The sequence below is a fragment of the Drosophila hydei genome, unplaced genomic scaffold, assembly GCF_003285905.1.
Source record: "Drosophila hydei strain 15085-1641.00,03,60 unplaced genomic scaffold, DhydRS2 tig00008114-arrow-pilon, whole genome shotgun sequence".
Taxonomy (NCBI): domain Eukaryota; kingdom Metazoa; phylum Arthropoda; class Insecta; order Diptera; family Drosophilidae; genus Drosophila; species Drosophila hydei.
Window position 1 is genome coordinate 6,588,986 of NW_022045827.1, and position 15,529 is coordinate 6,604,514.

Sequence of the window (15,529 nt, forward strand, 5' to 3'; positions counted from 1 at the left end):
ACAGACTACACACATCACTCGTCCAGTAACGGCTCATAGCATCGCTGGAGTGGTGGGACACAGTCATCACGGCCATCACGGGCACGTGCACGGCCAGTCATCGACGGCGCCAGCCACACTCAAGTCGCTGCAGCTGCACAACTTTGGTGTGCATCATCCGATGCCAAGGCCCACGTCCACGTTGTGCACCAACAGCTTCAACAGACGCCACATACGTAGGCGCAAGAGCAAGCTTAGTAAGCGCCTGCTGAACGGCGATAGCGAAGAATCAGTACGCTGCTCATACTGCTCCGTATTGAATGTGAATGAGAACGACTTGCGGATTTCATTCGAGAACACCTGCACCGACTCGCTGGTCACCGCTGCTAATATGCGACCAAGGAACCGAAATGGTGCACTTTGATGATGTGTCGTTGTACGGCACTCCGAAAGAGGAGCCATATGCTGTACTTTAATCTGCATTGGCCTCACTCTTTGGTGGATCATCGACGCAAAGAAGTCCGCGAAGCACTTGCGAGGAGTCGTCGCTGGAATTGGGTCGGTCGAGGACGACCTTACACTTGAGGGGGGGGTAGTTAACTTATAACACTTAGTTAGCTTATAACACTTAATATAAGGTATTATTCAACACTTATTATCGGGTGCTAGACAAGTTAAGGAACAGCCCTGGCAAGAGCAACTCTACTTACGCCGGTGAGGCTATGATTTGTAAAAATATAGATTAGTCTCGTGTTTTAACTCGTACTGATAGGACATGCTAAAAATTGGTGTCATATAAGTAAAACTAAAAATAGTGAATATAATAAGAAAAACCAATAAAATTAACTGTTTCGATTATTCAAAAAAGAACAATTAAAAGCAGGGTTAAAAAGCGTTCTTCCAGTAAACCGCTTAAATAAATATTCACTCCGTCATTTGCTCGTTAAATGGCTTATTTCATTGTCTGAGCCCGAGGCCAGCAATAAGAGGCACAGTCGCCTCTCAACCTAACTTTCAGTCACCACAGGACTGGAAAACATATAATTTATATATATATAAGTTCTAACTATTTATACAGCATAATTTACAAAATTAACTTTGACTCACTTCACTGGCACGTAAAAAGTTTCCGAAACTAGGCTGAATAGACAGCTTGTCTGTTTCATGTAGAAGATCTCGTGTGCCATCATCAAATGGCAATTGCTTCTGCAACAGAATAGTTAACAATTTTTCGTGCCAGTTGGCCTCAAATTTCAGGTAAAATCAGACAAAATAGCACAGCATCAAAATTTTGTTCTATAACAAAAAGCCACAAAAGTGTCGGCCCACTCCCCTGCCTCATGCCTTGCCATGCCCAAAATTCAGGACTAAATGGGCCAGCTGTAAAGTATGCCTATTCAACTATTTATGAAAATACTTGCGGTAAGGTAATTCTACGAAAAAATTACGTTTTATTTCGGCAGGGATTTTGGAAGCACAACTGAGGGCGGCGGAGGTATTTTAAATTAGTGCCTGATAAATTGAGCACAATTAGGAACAATACGCAGAGAACTATAGAGCTGTACATTATAATTCCCAGACAAACCATTTTTCTGGCTACTAATAACTCGCAAATCGACAATTGTGTAAATAAGTAAAAGTTATTTAGTCAATTGCGTATAACTAGGCAAATATTTACTGAAATTCAGAGCTTGCAACTTCACTTATGCACGCTGTACAACACTGGAAATTACATATTCGATTATACATATGTAGTTAATATAAAACTGCGCTTGAATTATTTTATTTACTATTTATATACATACCCTTTTGAAACTTAATGTACTTAAACTCATATATAGGAGCTTAGCCATATATAACCTACTTTGCTTAAATAAGTGTTAAGCAACACTGTTCACACTTTCAAAACCTTACAATACTATTTCAGTTTTATAATTTTAAAGCCAAGTCTAATTTAAGTTCAGTCAAACAGCAGCTCATAGATATCTTAGAAACGCCCTAAAAGCAGCTTTTCCCATACATAACCTACACACATACATACATACACACATACACTAACAATCACACTGATAAAAACACAAACTTACACACACACCGACAGCCAAACGCACAGCTGCCGCTACTAATAAGTTAAATATTTAATTTTCATAGCAAATTTCATGCCTGAGCGTGTCACACAGAACCGCAGATAAGTAAAAGCACAAACAGCTAAATAGACGAAAAGCTAACCAAAACAAATGACAGGTGTCTGTGTGTATATGTGTGCGTTGAAATTATTTCATAAAGCAAATGCCACTTTATTGTTGCCAAGTGATTTAACTACACACAAAAGCACTGAGTGTGTGTGTGTGTAGTTTATCCGTTAATTTTGAGCGCAAAGGCAAAAAAGAGAGATAGACAGAGACACACATACATACAATTGGACAGACACTTACATATGTCAGCTGTCATTTCGTTTACCCTTGTGTACTATGCGCGCGGGGAAGTGTGGGAGCAGTGCGAACTTATGAAAAAGCATATTTTTAACGTGTCTAGTCGCAAAAGACTGAGCGACTAACGGGGAACGAGAGCGAAGAAGAGTAAAGAGACAGAGCGAGAACTGCACGCAAAGTGGCACTCGCACTCAGCGAAAGTCACTCGTAAAGTGGCATTAAGCACATTTCAAGTGCCAGCCGCCGAGTTTGGGGTTTTTGCAAATGTTTGCCTGGTTTTTGACTCATGGCCCGTCCCCGCTCCCGCTCTTCTTCTATCTCTTTGTGTGTCTGTGTCTGCGTGTGTGTGTGTCTCATATTCTCTTTTCATTTGCCACACGTCACATTTGCATTGCGCGCTCTGCCAAAGTCAACGCCAACGACAACGACAACGCCAACGCCAACGCCAAAAGCTGACGCCACTAATGAAAACTTTGTTGAGCCCTTTTAAACGCTCACCACATGTCTGCGTGCGTCTGTCTATGCCTGCATTGGTTAGACGCTCCGCTCCATGTCTCCAAATGGCTTTGCAAGGTCTCAGCTCGTATTTGCCTTAATGCGTTCTGTGTGTCGTCTTAGCGCCGAGCATCTGCTCCGAAAAGTATGCTCTTGGCACAGCCTTTAATCATTTCCTAGTTGACACTTAAGAGTCTTCTTACAATTAGTGTTGTATGTAGCCTGCTTCAATGCTGCAAGCTCAAATCTTTTTATCATTTCCATGAAAATGTCAAGATAAAATATACATATATATAAATATATTTAACTTGAAAGGTGTAAAGTAAAGTATGCTACGGAAAGTCATCATTTATATAAATATACATATACTTCAGGCTTACGTTGAGCTCCATTATAAAAGTTTCCACAAAATTTAAATAAAAATCTACTAAAAACCACAGTTTTACCTTAAGACGCACAATCTAAAGTGCACAAAATGTGTGTAAAACTCAGAGTTAAAACAAGGAAAATTTAAAAAAATGATTTTATTTTTTATTTATGAAGCAAAAAGCAGTCTTAAGCAAACTAAAAAGTGAACCTAATTGCAAAGTTCAACCATAAAATATGTATATATTTTAAAGGCAGTCAATAAAGCATTGGCTTGCAAGTTCAGCATCAAAATATTCTGCAAAATATTTATAGCTAAAATCAACACTTTATTTACCGTTATGCACTAGCTAAAAATATTTTTAAAAAACTCATCTTCATTTATCTAAAACATGCCAAAATAAATAATAAAAAAAAAATACCTGAAACACCTGAAACATACATTTCAAATAATTGTTAGCCGTGCGAACATGAACAGCAAGTGTTGAGTTTTCATTTTGATGCAACTACCGAAAACCGGGAAAGGCTGATGCATCAAAACTTTTCACATAACGGAATTCATGCGAAAATAGCGTGCTCAAAAGCAAAACAAAAAAAAGACACAAAAATACTTGTAGCATGTAGCAGCGTACACAATTTGTTGTTCCCCCGAGGAGGTGGGGCTTAGCTATAGCTATATGACCTGACCCTGGAAAACAAGGCCGCACCCCCTCGAGCTGCAACATGAGGCGTTGATTATAGTGTAATACCTTGCCTGAGCTCGACAACTAAAAAAAAAAATGAAAATATGCAAAAGTACCCTGTGGCGGGAGTGCTCGACTAAAATATATCCTGAGCCAGCGCCAAGTTGCTCTCTTACAAATTTTCAAGCATCCCTTCCTTCCTGTCATACATATATATTTTTATAAATTTATATACAAAAACACACGCAAGTCTGCCAAAAACAATCCAGCCGCAAGCTGTGCATTTTCTTTGCAGTATCAGAATTGCACGAGCGGTGGAGGTATTTCAAAGATAAATATTTTGATATACTTAAATTTGTGGCTATAGCTCTTGTATGGTTAAGCTAAATGAGATATTGAACGAACTATAGAACCTTATACTCTTTAGCATACACCTTCAATGGCTTGAATGTTGCTTTACTAAAATGTGCCTCGCAGCAATATCCTTTGACTGACATCTACATGATTTAGCCTGCAGCCTATGTCTGGGACGCACGTTGAGCGCTCATTATTTCTTTAGACAACGAAACAGTATGAAAAATACGACAAAATGCTATTGGATTTATGTCAAACGGATGATTATATAGATATAGATATAGATATAGATATAGATATAGATATAGATATAGATATAGATATAGATATAGATATAGATATAGATATAGATATAGATATAGATATAGATATATATATAGATATATATATAGATATAGATATAGATGTTAATATAGATATAGATATAGATATAGTTATAGATATAGATATTAATATAGATATAGATATAGATATAGATATAGTTATAGATATAGATATAGATATTAATATAGATATAGATAAGATATAGATTATGATATATTATAGGCCTCTCTACCATAAACTGCCTAAAATCCACACTTTGTCCAAATTTTCTTCAATATAAAGCCCAAAACAAACTGCAGTAAATATGCCAAAAAAAAAAAGATTCTTTCAGAGGTGGGGTCAACGCAAATTGCAGTAATTTTAATTTATTTCTTGAAAGTGCAGCAAACAAAGTTTACCGCCAAAAGGAGTCCTACAAGACTCCAGTTTCAATAAGCAGTAGCCTGGCCAACGGCAACAAAAATGCCAATATATTGAAAAGCAATATGAATTAACTTTTTGGCTCGCTTGTTCGCTGGCGCGCTGGCTCGCTGGCTGCAGCCGTAGCATTGTCCTGCTGCGTCATTGTCCTGGTTTTAATAATTTATGCCCCACCAAAGGGACACTTAAAATGCAACTGAACTGCAACAAGCAGCCAGCAATAGCACCCAAAACTTTCCATGTAACTTCTACTCTAACAACCCGCAGACCAGACAGAGAGGACGACAGAGTGCGGCAGTGGTAGAGTCTTAGACAGGATGGGGAACCAGCGCCAACCCCATCAAATTGAACAAATGAAGTGCAAAGCAACTGGAGACTGCGAACTGGGTGAAAGGCCAAACTATTAACTGGCAACAGCCATAAGGACTTTCAATGAAACATGAGCCAGCCAAGCACCTAATGGAACTTGGTCATATGTTTCAAAAAAATGAAAAATGTTTTTTTTTTTTTGTTTTGTTTGTTTCTGCTTCGAAGTATTCCCTTATGTTCTCGTGTTCCTCTTAGATATACTTTCATATCAATTTTGAAAAGTTCTCAACTTGGCTGATACTTAAGGCATACACTTAAATTGATAGTTTAAAGTTTTGAAGTAAAGAAAAGTGAGTTTTCTGATATAATAATAAAATTATTATTATCAGCTAATAGTTATTATTATATGATGGGGAATTGATACTTTGTCCTCAAATAATGCGAATTATTATTTAAGCATAGAATAAAGTTAGGGCTCTATAAGCCTGAATCTTTGCACTGCTTCCCGATTATTACAATTATTATTACGATTATTACAAACATTTTAATAAAATTTCTTCCTCTCTCTCTCTCTGTTTTCCAATTGGTTTAGTGCGTTTGCCGCTTCGACCGCCAGGGGCCGCTTTGCGAGCAGCCAATTGTCATACGAAATGCCGCCTTCTCAGGTGATTCGTATGTATCGCATCGCATCTACAAGGATATACCGCAGCATGAGGCATTGGATGCTGTGCTGCCCATGCACATACAGCTGAAGGTGCGCACACGGGCGACCAATGGACTGATCATGCTGGCCGCCGCCCAGGGCACCAAGGGCGGACACTATATGGCGCTCTTCCTGCAAAAGGGTCTCATGCAGTTCCAGTTCTCGTGCGGATTGCAAACGATGCTGCTGAGCGAACTGGAAACGCCTGTGAATACGGGCCACGAAATTACCATTCGAGCTGAGTAAGTGAAATGCCCGGCCACGGAATGCAATTATGTGGTTCACAGCGAACGCGGCCCAGCCCAGGCCAACCCAATCCAGCGCATGGATCACGGGTCAGGCAGGCAGGCAACTTTGATAGAAGGGAGGTCGGCACGTTAATTAACTTTTTAAATTGCGCCTGACACGAGTGTCGAGTGTCGAGCGTCCAGGGGCAACTGCTGCTGGGGTTCAGCATGTGGGTCACTGTCAATGCTGCAGGAGGTGGGCGCTGGATGCCATGGAACGCAGGCCATTAAAGTTGCCTTATGTCGATTTCCATGCTGTTTGGCCACCACAAATTATAATGCTTCAAGTGTAGAATAAATTGCGCTAGTGCCGCTTCTTCTTTTTGTTTTTATTATTTCGGCAATACCCCAACTCTACCTCCGGCTCCGTTTCGACGATCCTTGGCTTCGCATTCATGCGTAATTAGTTGGCGTAGTTGGTTTTCGGCTCAAATTTAATTTGCCGCATTTTCTGCGCTCGCTCGCAAAACGGAAGCGGAAGTTGAATGGCTGCAACGTACCCCAGAGACGGAGACTGGGAAGCAGCGCAACTTTTCGCCAAAGGGAAAGTAAAGCGGCGCCCCTGCGTAATTAATCGTTTAACTAACAGTTCCCGAAACTGTGCGCAGCACTTTCAAATGAGAAATGTAATGGCGCAAAGGACAATTGCGATAACAAAGGCAAAGAACTTAGACGTACAGCCCGACAGCAGCCGGCATGGCTAATAATAGCCCAAAACCTCTTCAGATAAATTATGCTGCGGATAAGCCAGAAATAAGCTGAACAAATATGTTGAGCACAAGTCCACTTAGCGCGATGAGATCCAAAAGAGAATTTCATGTGTGCACAAAGCTCTTATATAAGATAAAATTAGCAAAATGCGCGTTCACAAATTGAAAGAGAGCATATTCGTTTCGGTGTGCGCTGAGCTGGCCCACGGGGCGTATGAACCCAAAGCACATCTTTTATTTGTAATTTATAATTTTTATGCTTTGTCTTCCAAAGCGTGATTAAGTCAAGAATTAAACTTAATTTCGATCGAATTCGAGCAAGTCTCCAAATGCATTAATCTCTCTCTAGTCAATTCTTTAGAGCAAGATTCGAGCTAAGAAATACATCGCTTCAAGACGCTGAAGAAAGCCATTGTCCATGATGCCAGCAAGTCACCATCAGTCTACCCTATCAAAGGCATAGTCTAGGCAAAAGTTGATCCAATCGAAAATAGATTCTGAATTTTACATTATTTGCACAAATTTTGCACTTTAAACAAAATAAAAATCATTTTCTTAGCCGCATTTATAGTTCTTTAAATAGGCTTTGATTGCCCGGTTCCGTATAGATGGAGCGAGAGATTTAGTTTGGCAATTCCTCTAGAATTTTACCGATTGTTATATACAACTATAAATAAAATTAACTAAATCTTAACTTGAATAAGTTTGGAATAAGACTGAAGATTATTAGCAGAAAAGAATTTTTTGAGAAATATTCTGATTTGAACTGCATACTGGAATATTTCCTATAAAATTCCTTTCTGCCAAAATGCTTCAGTCTTATTCCAAACATATTTAAGCAGAAAGGCAAGTGATACTTAAAATTTCTCAATTATTTAATACAGGTAATACGCTGACTATTCAAGCAAATAATAGAGAAATGCACGTTACAAACATGAAGAGTCTTCAATGCATTTAATTTCAATATTAAGCCAAATTACAGAAAGTAAAAAATAAAATAAAACAAATTAAATAATTTTATACTCATAATCGGCATCCGGCACAACCGCATATTTCTGCAACTGTAAATCCTTATAACCAATTTATTGTGCTACTTGTGCCGGCCACAAAAACCGAACTGAAATTTATACGCATCGAATTCAATTCGAGTGCCCTTACAGCATGTGATCATTTGCATTTAACTGGCAATTCGCAAATTTACAATTCAGTCGAGTGCAATTACTTAGGACTGGGGCCAGCGGGCTTGATGGGGCCAGCCATATGGAAAATGACCAAGTAATCATTTTACAAAATCAACAAGCAACAACGAATTCCCACAACGCCGCAACGACGAGTGGCATAAACAGCACATTAAGGAATAAATATATCAGACAAATAGGTCGCTCGGCTGACTTCAAGAGCAAACATCGCCAGACTTTCGAGAGCGGCGTGAGAAAGTGAAAGAGAAAGCGCACTGAGATGAAGGCTGTCAAGTGTAGCTGACTGCACAATGCTCGCTCATAGTTGAAGTGGGAATATCAATCGATAAGCTAAGCTTCAAAGTAGCCAGAACTATATATCAAGCCGTTAGGCACAAACTAATATACTCCTTTCACGAGTCTATAGAAAAAATAACACACCAGACTGGCCTATATAAATAATTTACTGCTTGAAGCGAGACGGCAATAGTAATGGACATTTGATATCTCTTTCCTGTTTTTATGACTATCGAATCGACCACAAATTTACTTTTTTTTTTTTTTTTTTACACAATCGCGATCAGTCGTTCGACCTGTAAAGACGTGAATTCGAACAGCCTTCGCTTAAGCTCTACTGCTGCAGAGTTCTAAAAATAGAACTTTGCGGTGCATTCTTCAACGCAACAGCAACAAAAACCGCACACGCAGCGTTTTCTTATCGCTTGCTTCCGCGTAACTCAATTGCTTTAATTGCAATTTACGAAATTTCGTCGCTTGGCGCGAGTGCGCCTGCACTCAAAAGCACAATCCGCGATGACATCTAATGTCAATAACCTCGCTACAGCTGTAAAGGTAAATGCAGAAATGCAAGCCCAGCTTAACGTTGTGATGGCAAATAGGCAAGCCTCCATCATGCCAATAAACTCAAAAATAGATATCGCCTCCGTGCAAGGCATCACTAACAACAAAAACACGAAACGTAAACAGCCAAATTCACCAAAAACCATCAAGAAAAGGCTCATCTTCGACGAACCAAGCACCAGCAATGCAGCATTAATATCAGAAAATCGATTTTCACTGCTCGTAGAAGAAGATGAAGACTACAGCGAATCACCTGTAGCTCCAGAAGCCCCAGTATTGACCGACCAGCAAACTACTCCGAAACCTCGTCCGCCCCCCATATGGTGTCCAAACATCAAGTCTGTGGCCCTACTTCAACAGATAATAGATAAAGTAATTGATGCTAAATCATACGTAATTAAGCCAAAGAAGAATAACATAGGTGTATTAACCCAATGCAGTGAGGACTATCGCAGAGTTATAGACCACTTTACTAAGCTGGAATTGGAGTTCCACTGCTACCAGCTTAAGGAGGACAAACCATATAGAGTCGTGTTCAAAGGGCTTCACTCCAGCACTGATACAACACTAATTAAAAAGGAATTGGAAACCAAAGGCCACACAATTACAAATGTGCACAACCCACTGAGCCGTATGGACAAAACACCGCTAAATATATTTTTTGTTGACGTGGCTCAGGCCCCCAACAACAAAGAAATTTTGGACATTCGAGTTGTCTGCAGGCAACGCTGCACAGTGGAACTGCCAAGAAGATACAACGACCTGACACAATGCCATCGCTGTCAAGAATTTGGACACACACAACGCTACTGCCACAAAGCTCCCAGATGTGTGCGTTGCGCCGGGAAACACGCATCCAAAGACTGCACCCGCGAAAAGGACCAGGCACCAACTTGTGTGCACTGTGAGTTACAGCACCCAGCCAACTATAAGGGCTGCCAAGTATACAAGCGGTTGCGCAAATTGCAATCCCCAGCACAAAAAAGGAGTCCCACACAAACACCGTCTACGGGTCCGAGTACTGCTTCCGAAATTACAAGGCCCCGGAGCATTACCCAAGCCACGAGCTTTGCAACGCCTATTAGTGGTGTTTCTTACGCACAGGCCGCTAGAGGTGGACCGTCAAATAAGAATACCACAAGTGACACTTTGTTCACTGAAATGCTTCAGCAACAACAACGTCAGTTTGACGCAATTAATGCCGAGCTCAAAGCGATGCGAGAAGTACAATCCCAACAAGCAACCATGCTAAACAGTTTAATGGCCATCATAACCAAGCTTGCCTACAAATAATGGCTTTACGTGTGGGTATCTGGAACGCCAATGGCCTGAGAAACAAGACTCAGGAACTGGCTGCGTTTCTCTCACAAGAAAACATAGATATAATGTTAATAACAGAAACTCATGAGTGCCCCACTACACAAATTTTCGGATACGAACACTATCAGGCTCATGGTGAAGGAGCAAACTGCTTTGGTGGATCCTCAATCCTCATACGAGCAACAATACCGCATACACCTTTACTGCCAATTTGCAACGCAACAATGCAGGTCTCAGCCATCACCCTGCCTACGTCTATTGGAGCGATCGAAGTTGCGTCAATTTATCTTCCGCCAAACACTGGTCTGTGTGATCATCACATGGAACAGGTTCTAGGCCAAAGGTTGAATAAGACCCTCATCGGCGGCGACTGGAATGGATGGCACCCATTTTGGGGAAGCAATAGTGCGAATCGTCGCGGAGAAGTCATATTTGAGGCGATTCAAAACTTACAATTCAGCATATTGGCGACTGGAGCCCCCACCCGTTACCCAATTAATGGACACAGGCCCTCGGCAATCGACTTCGCTGTCTACAAAGGCATCTGTGACCGGCAATTGACCATTGAAGAATCCTTGGACCTATCCTCTGACCACCTGCCACTAATAGTCACAATCCACGCGCAGCCACAGCCCTTGCCCATTAGGAAACAACTACTGCCAGCAGGATCAGATTTAGGAGTCTTTAGGCGCGAGCTCCATTACTCTTTGCACATAGAAATGGAACTTAACACTCCTGAAGACGTGGACTACGCAGCAAACAAACTGCAGGAAGAAATAGTCAAAGCTGCGCACCAAGCCGCCCCACCATCTTGCCAAACAAGACAACAGTCTCCGTACAACATCCCCCTCACCTTGGAGGCCCAACACCTACTAATACACAAAAGATGGGCCAGGAGACGCTGGTTAAGATTACGCACGCCTGATGCCAAATCCATGTACAACGAAGCCACGAGGCATCTTAAAGCTGCTCTCGCCCTGCTTCAAAAGAGGTGTATCAGCGATGCGCTGGTACGAGCTGAATCGCCCACTGACGCAGAGTTTCAATTATGGAAATTTACAAGAAAGCTCAAACGGCAGCCAATACGACGTCATCCCATTCGGAGCATTTCTGGTTCCTGGCACATTGGAGACGAAGCTCAAGCTGAGGCTTTTGCAAACCACCTTCAAGACCAATTCACGCCGGTGATTACCGCAGAGGCCTCAGAAATCGAAGCAACAGAAGACATCGTTCTCTCGCCCCTCCCAGCTGAAGACCAGATAACTGGATGTACAAAAGAAGAGGTTCTTGAACACATCAGAAGAGTGAAGGCAAAAAAATCCCCTGGATATGATCTAATAAACGGCAGAGTCCTTAGAGCACTGCCTGACTCCACCATAGACTACATAACTATGGTGTACAACGCCATGCTCCGCATCCGGCACTTTCCAGCCTGCTGGAAGCGCGCCGTGATTGTGATGATTCCTAAGCCTGGCAAACCCGTGGGAGAAATTGAGTCGTACAGACCAATTAGCCTGTTGCCAGTACTCTCCAAAATATTCGAAAGAATATTTCTGGAACGAGTACTGACACATCTGGGACGCCAGGAGGCCATTCCAAACCATCAGTTTGGCTTCAGGAGACAGCATGGAACACCGGAACAGGTTCACAGAGTTGTGCACCATATCCTTGGAGCCTTTGAAGAAAAGATGTACTGCTCTGCCGTCTTTTTAGACATCAAACAGGCGTTTGATCGAGTTTGGCACCTGGGACTGCTGCAGAAAGTGAGGACCACCCTTCCAGCCCCATTTTTCGCGTTGCTATCCTCATACCTTATTGGAAGAACCTTCCAAGTGTCAAGGGGGCAAACAGTATCCTTGACTAGACCAATTATGGCTGGAGTACCACAGGGTAGTGTTCTAGGCCCAACACTTTATACTTTATTCACAGGAGATATGCCAACTCCCGAGCCAAATATAGGAAGTACAGATGCAGTACTCATAGCGACCTATGCAGATGACACCGCCATCTTATCACGTCACGTATCTGCGCAAGAAGCTTCAGACTCACTACAAAAATATCTGGACTCTTTCGGACGCTGGGCAAAACGGTGGTGTATCACCATTAATGCACAAAAGTCTGTACATACTACCTTCGCCACTAGAAGAGGAGATTGCCCAAGCGTTGCATTGGGGCCCACTATTCCCAAAGCCTCAAAAGTAAAGTACCTTGGTATCACTCTTGACAGAAGGCTGACTTTTAAAGCGCACATAAGTCAAGTAACCTCAAAATGCAAAAGCAAGCTAAAAACCCTCGACTGGATGCTGAGAGCTTCAAGCAAGTTGTCTTACAGCAGCAAGGCCGCCATCTACAAGGCAATAGTTGTCCCAACCTTCGTATATGGTATCTCTCTATGGGGCTCCTCGGCGAAGACTACAAGGAACAAAATTCAGACCCTGCAGAATAAAGCACTACGCAGATGGACTGGAGCCAGCTGGTTTGTAAGAAACTCAGTCTTACATAGGGATTTAGCAATTCCCACAGTTGCTGAACTCATTGGGCGACACAGTTCAAGATACGCGGACAGACTTGCAGCGCATCCTAACCATCTCGCAAGCAACCTGGCTATAAACAACAATAGGCGAAGACTGAAGAGATTGCATCCTCTAGACAATATTAGAACTAATTAAGATAGTAGCTACAAGTGCAGAATAATTGGCATATCTGCCCTCCCATTAGTTAAGGTTTAGAGCTAAATGCGCTATAGAGTCTAAGACAATAAGCTGCAACAAAATAAAGAAATAAAAACGAAAAAAAAAAAAAAAAAAAAAAAAAAAAAAATTTACTTTTTAGCACTTGGTCCCAGCTCGGGGCATGCTCATGTGGCACAAAACTGGGTCTGCCACTGGATTTACGAGCAACAAATTTATGTTTGTTGCCTATTTTTATTTGAGTTGCGTGCTTAATGGCCATGCCACCAGGACACTTCATGTTCGCCTCGACTACAACGCCTCCAACTGCTATTTTAACTCCTGCACCGACTCCAGCTACTGCTCCGACTCCTGCCCCTGCTCCTACGCCTAGCTTATTCGGCCAGAAGCGATTTAGCGTCTCCCAGTCGACGCGACAATGGCAATGAACATAGACCTCCCAATGAACTAGTTCGTGACACACACACACAGACACAATTATGATTGTCCTGCGGTGAAAGTGCTGCTTGAACTTTTGTCGCATTGTTGCCTTTGGCTAAATTTTCATTGGGCCGGGTCGCGCCTAATGAGCCTAATGCTCCCCACAATTGACATTTTACTTAAGGATTTCGCAAGAATTCCGTGTAATTAGAAAGCAATAACAATTACCGCACAATTATGAAGCTTTTGCTTAATCTCGACTAAAGCTTATGCCGTTCCGCAAACGAATTGAGTGCATCAAGCATTAAAGGCCGCAACTTTGCCGCCAACTTAATTTAGAGTGAAAAAAACCAAACTTTTTGCTGTTTAATCAATCGCGGCTAATTGGTCGAAACATTTATAAAAAAAATTCTCTAAAATTTCTGTCCTTGGGTAGAGTTGATTCATTCATTTTTTTGCCATTGGCTGCGGCTAAAAGCCAATTTTGAGTGCTTGGCAGAGTCGCTTGAAAAGGGAATTGTTGTGAAAATTTGTTGTTTACAAAAAAACATTAGCAAATTATATGCTTAACTGCAATAGGGGCAGCAGCGGCTGTTAATGTATTTTGCTCGCGGATTATGTATTGAAGAGCTTTCATATTTATTGATTCTGCAAGTAAGCAGTTTCGCCGTCGCTTGATTGAAAAATATCAGAATTTAATTATTTAAAATTAGTTGAGTCTCTTATTAACTGCATGTCATATTTTTAGCATATTGTTCACAGCAGAAAATAATTACTATTTAGCTTGAAAGTAAAATATCTTTTTTTGTGCAGGATTGCCGTGCTCCTTCACACACAGTTTAGTTCCTCTTCTTTTATGGATTCTTATGTTACACATAACTAAAGACATGGCTTGCAGTTTGAGCAATACATAGATAGAATAGAAATTCTAACACTGTAACATTCTAATACTGTTGCAACACTTGTAATATATTTTATTTATTTACATTTTTTTTAACTTTTTATTTCTTTTAATTTTTTATGGAAAACTTAAAATATTCATACAATATATTATTAATATTCTTTAAAAAATATATGCAATTTATAGTTGCGCAGTTTTCTAATTAAATCCATTCACTACATAATTTCGATCACTTAACTTATAATTTTTTCTGATAAGCCCTTCTCTCGTTAAATATTTTTCAACTACATTTGCAGCAAATTCAATTTATAGTAAAAAACTTCATGGAACTCATTCAATTTTTTAATATTTTACTGAGTTTTTTTAGTAACTCTTTCCTCGCCACCTCCCTTCCTCTCTCTCTCTCTCTCTCTCTCTCTATAAGTACAAATTGAGCCCAAATATAAATAAAAAATTGTATCAATAAAACTTTGGTGTCCCATTGATGTCTCCCTTTTCGCATTTAATGTCAACATTCAAACGTAATGAACGCACTGAGATATGAATCCCAGAACGAGTATAAAAAACAACAACAACAACAGCAAAAACAAAACAAAATAAAATCAGAAACACTTTCTGTCCAAAGAGCAGCGAACAAAAAGCATTCAAATAACGCCAGGTGACGTTTACCATTACAAAACAATAAAAAAAACTCCACAACAACAGCAAGGAAGGGGCACAGGAATCTCGATGGAAGGGTCAAAAAAATATGCCGAACTGGGGGCATTTTTCTGAATGGCCGACAGGCGAGACAAAAATTTGACAGTCGATTGACAATACAGCCTATTGGCAGCAGCGGGCTGCACAGTGGCACCAAGCTTATGAAAACTATATACTAGAAGAATAGAAGAAAGTTTCCACAGTCAATATAATTAACTCAATAATATATAAAGTTATATAAATAAATTTCGTATTTAAATTATATTCTTTTTATAGCTTTGATATTGGGTCATTTAAGGCGGTTAGCGCGCCACGGTGCCTGGTCATGGGGTTAAGTTTGGGGGAGGGGGCGCCATAAAAGGTCAGTTGAGAGAAAAAATGCTGCCCGATGGGGTCGA

General features: G+C 40.8%; 2 protein-coding genes across 2 annotated transcripts in view; one reads left to right on the top strand and one right to left on the bottom strand.

Moving 5' to 3' along the window:
- The window catches only part of LOC111595593 (MKRN2 opposite strand protein), an 80,886-nt gene that overhangs the window by 54,938 nt on the left and 10,419 nt on the right, over positions 1-15,529 (bottom strand). The window lies entirely within an intron of this gene.
- LOC111595582 (protein eyes shut) overlaps positions 1-15,529 on the top strand; it is a 77,935-nt gene that overhangs the window by 51,180 nt on the left and 11,226 nt on the right. The window contains exon 6 of the mRNA XM_030224547.1: positions 5,955-6,307. Coding sequence (XP_030080407.1) covers positions 5,955-6,307 — 353 coding nt within the window. The remainder of the gene's footprint in view (positions 1-5,954; positions 6,308-15,529) is intronic.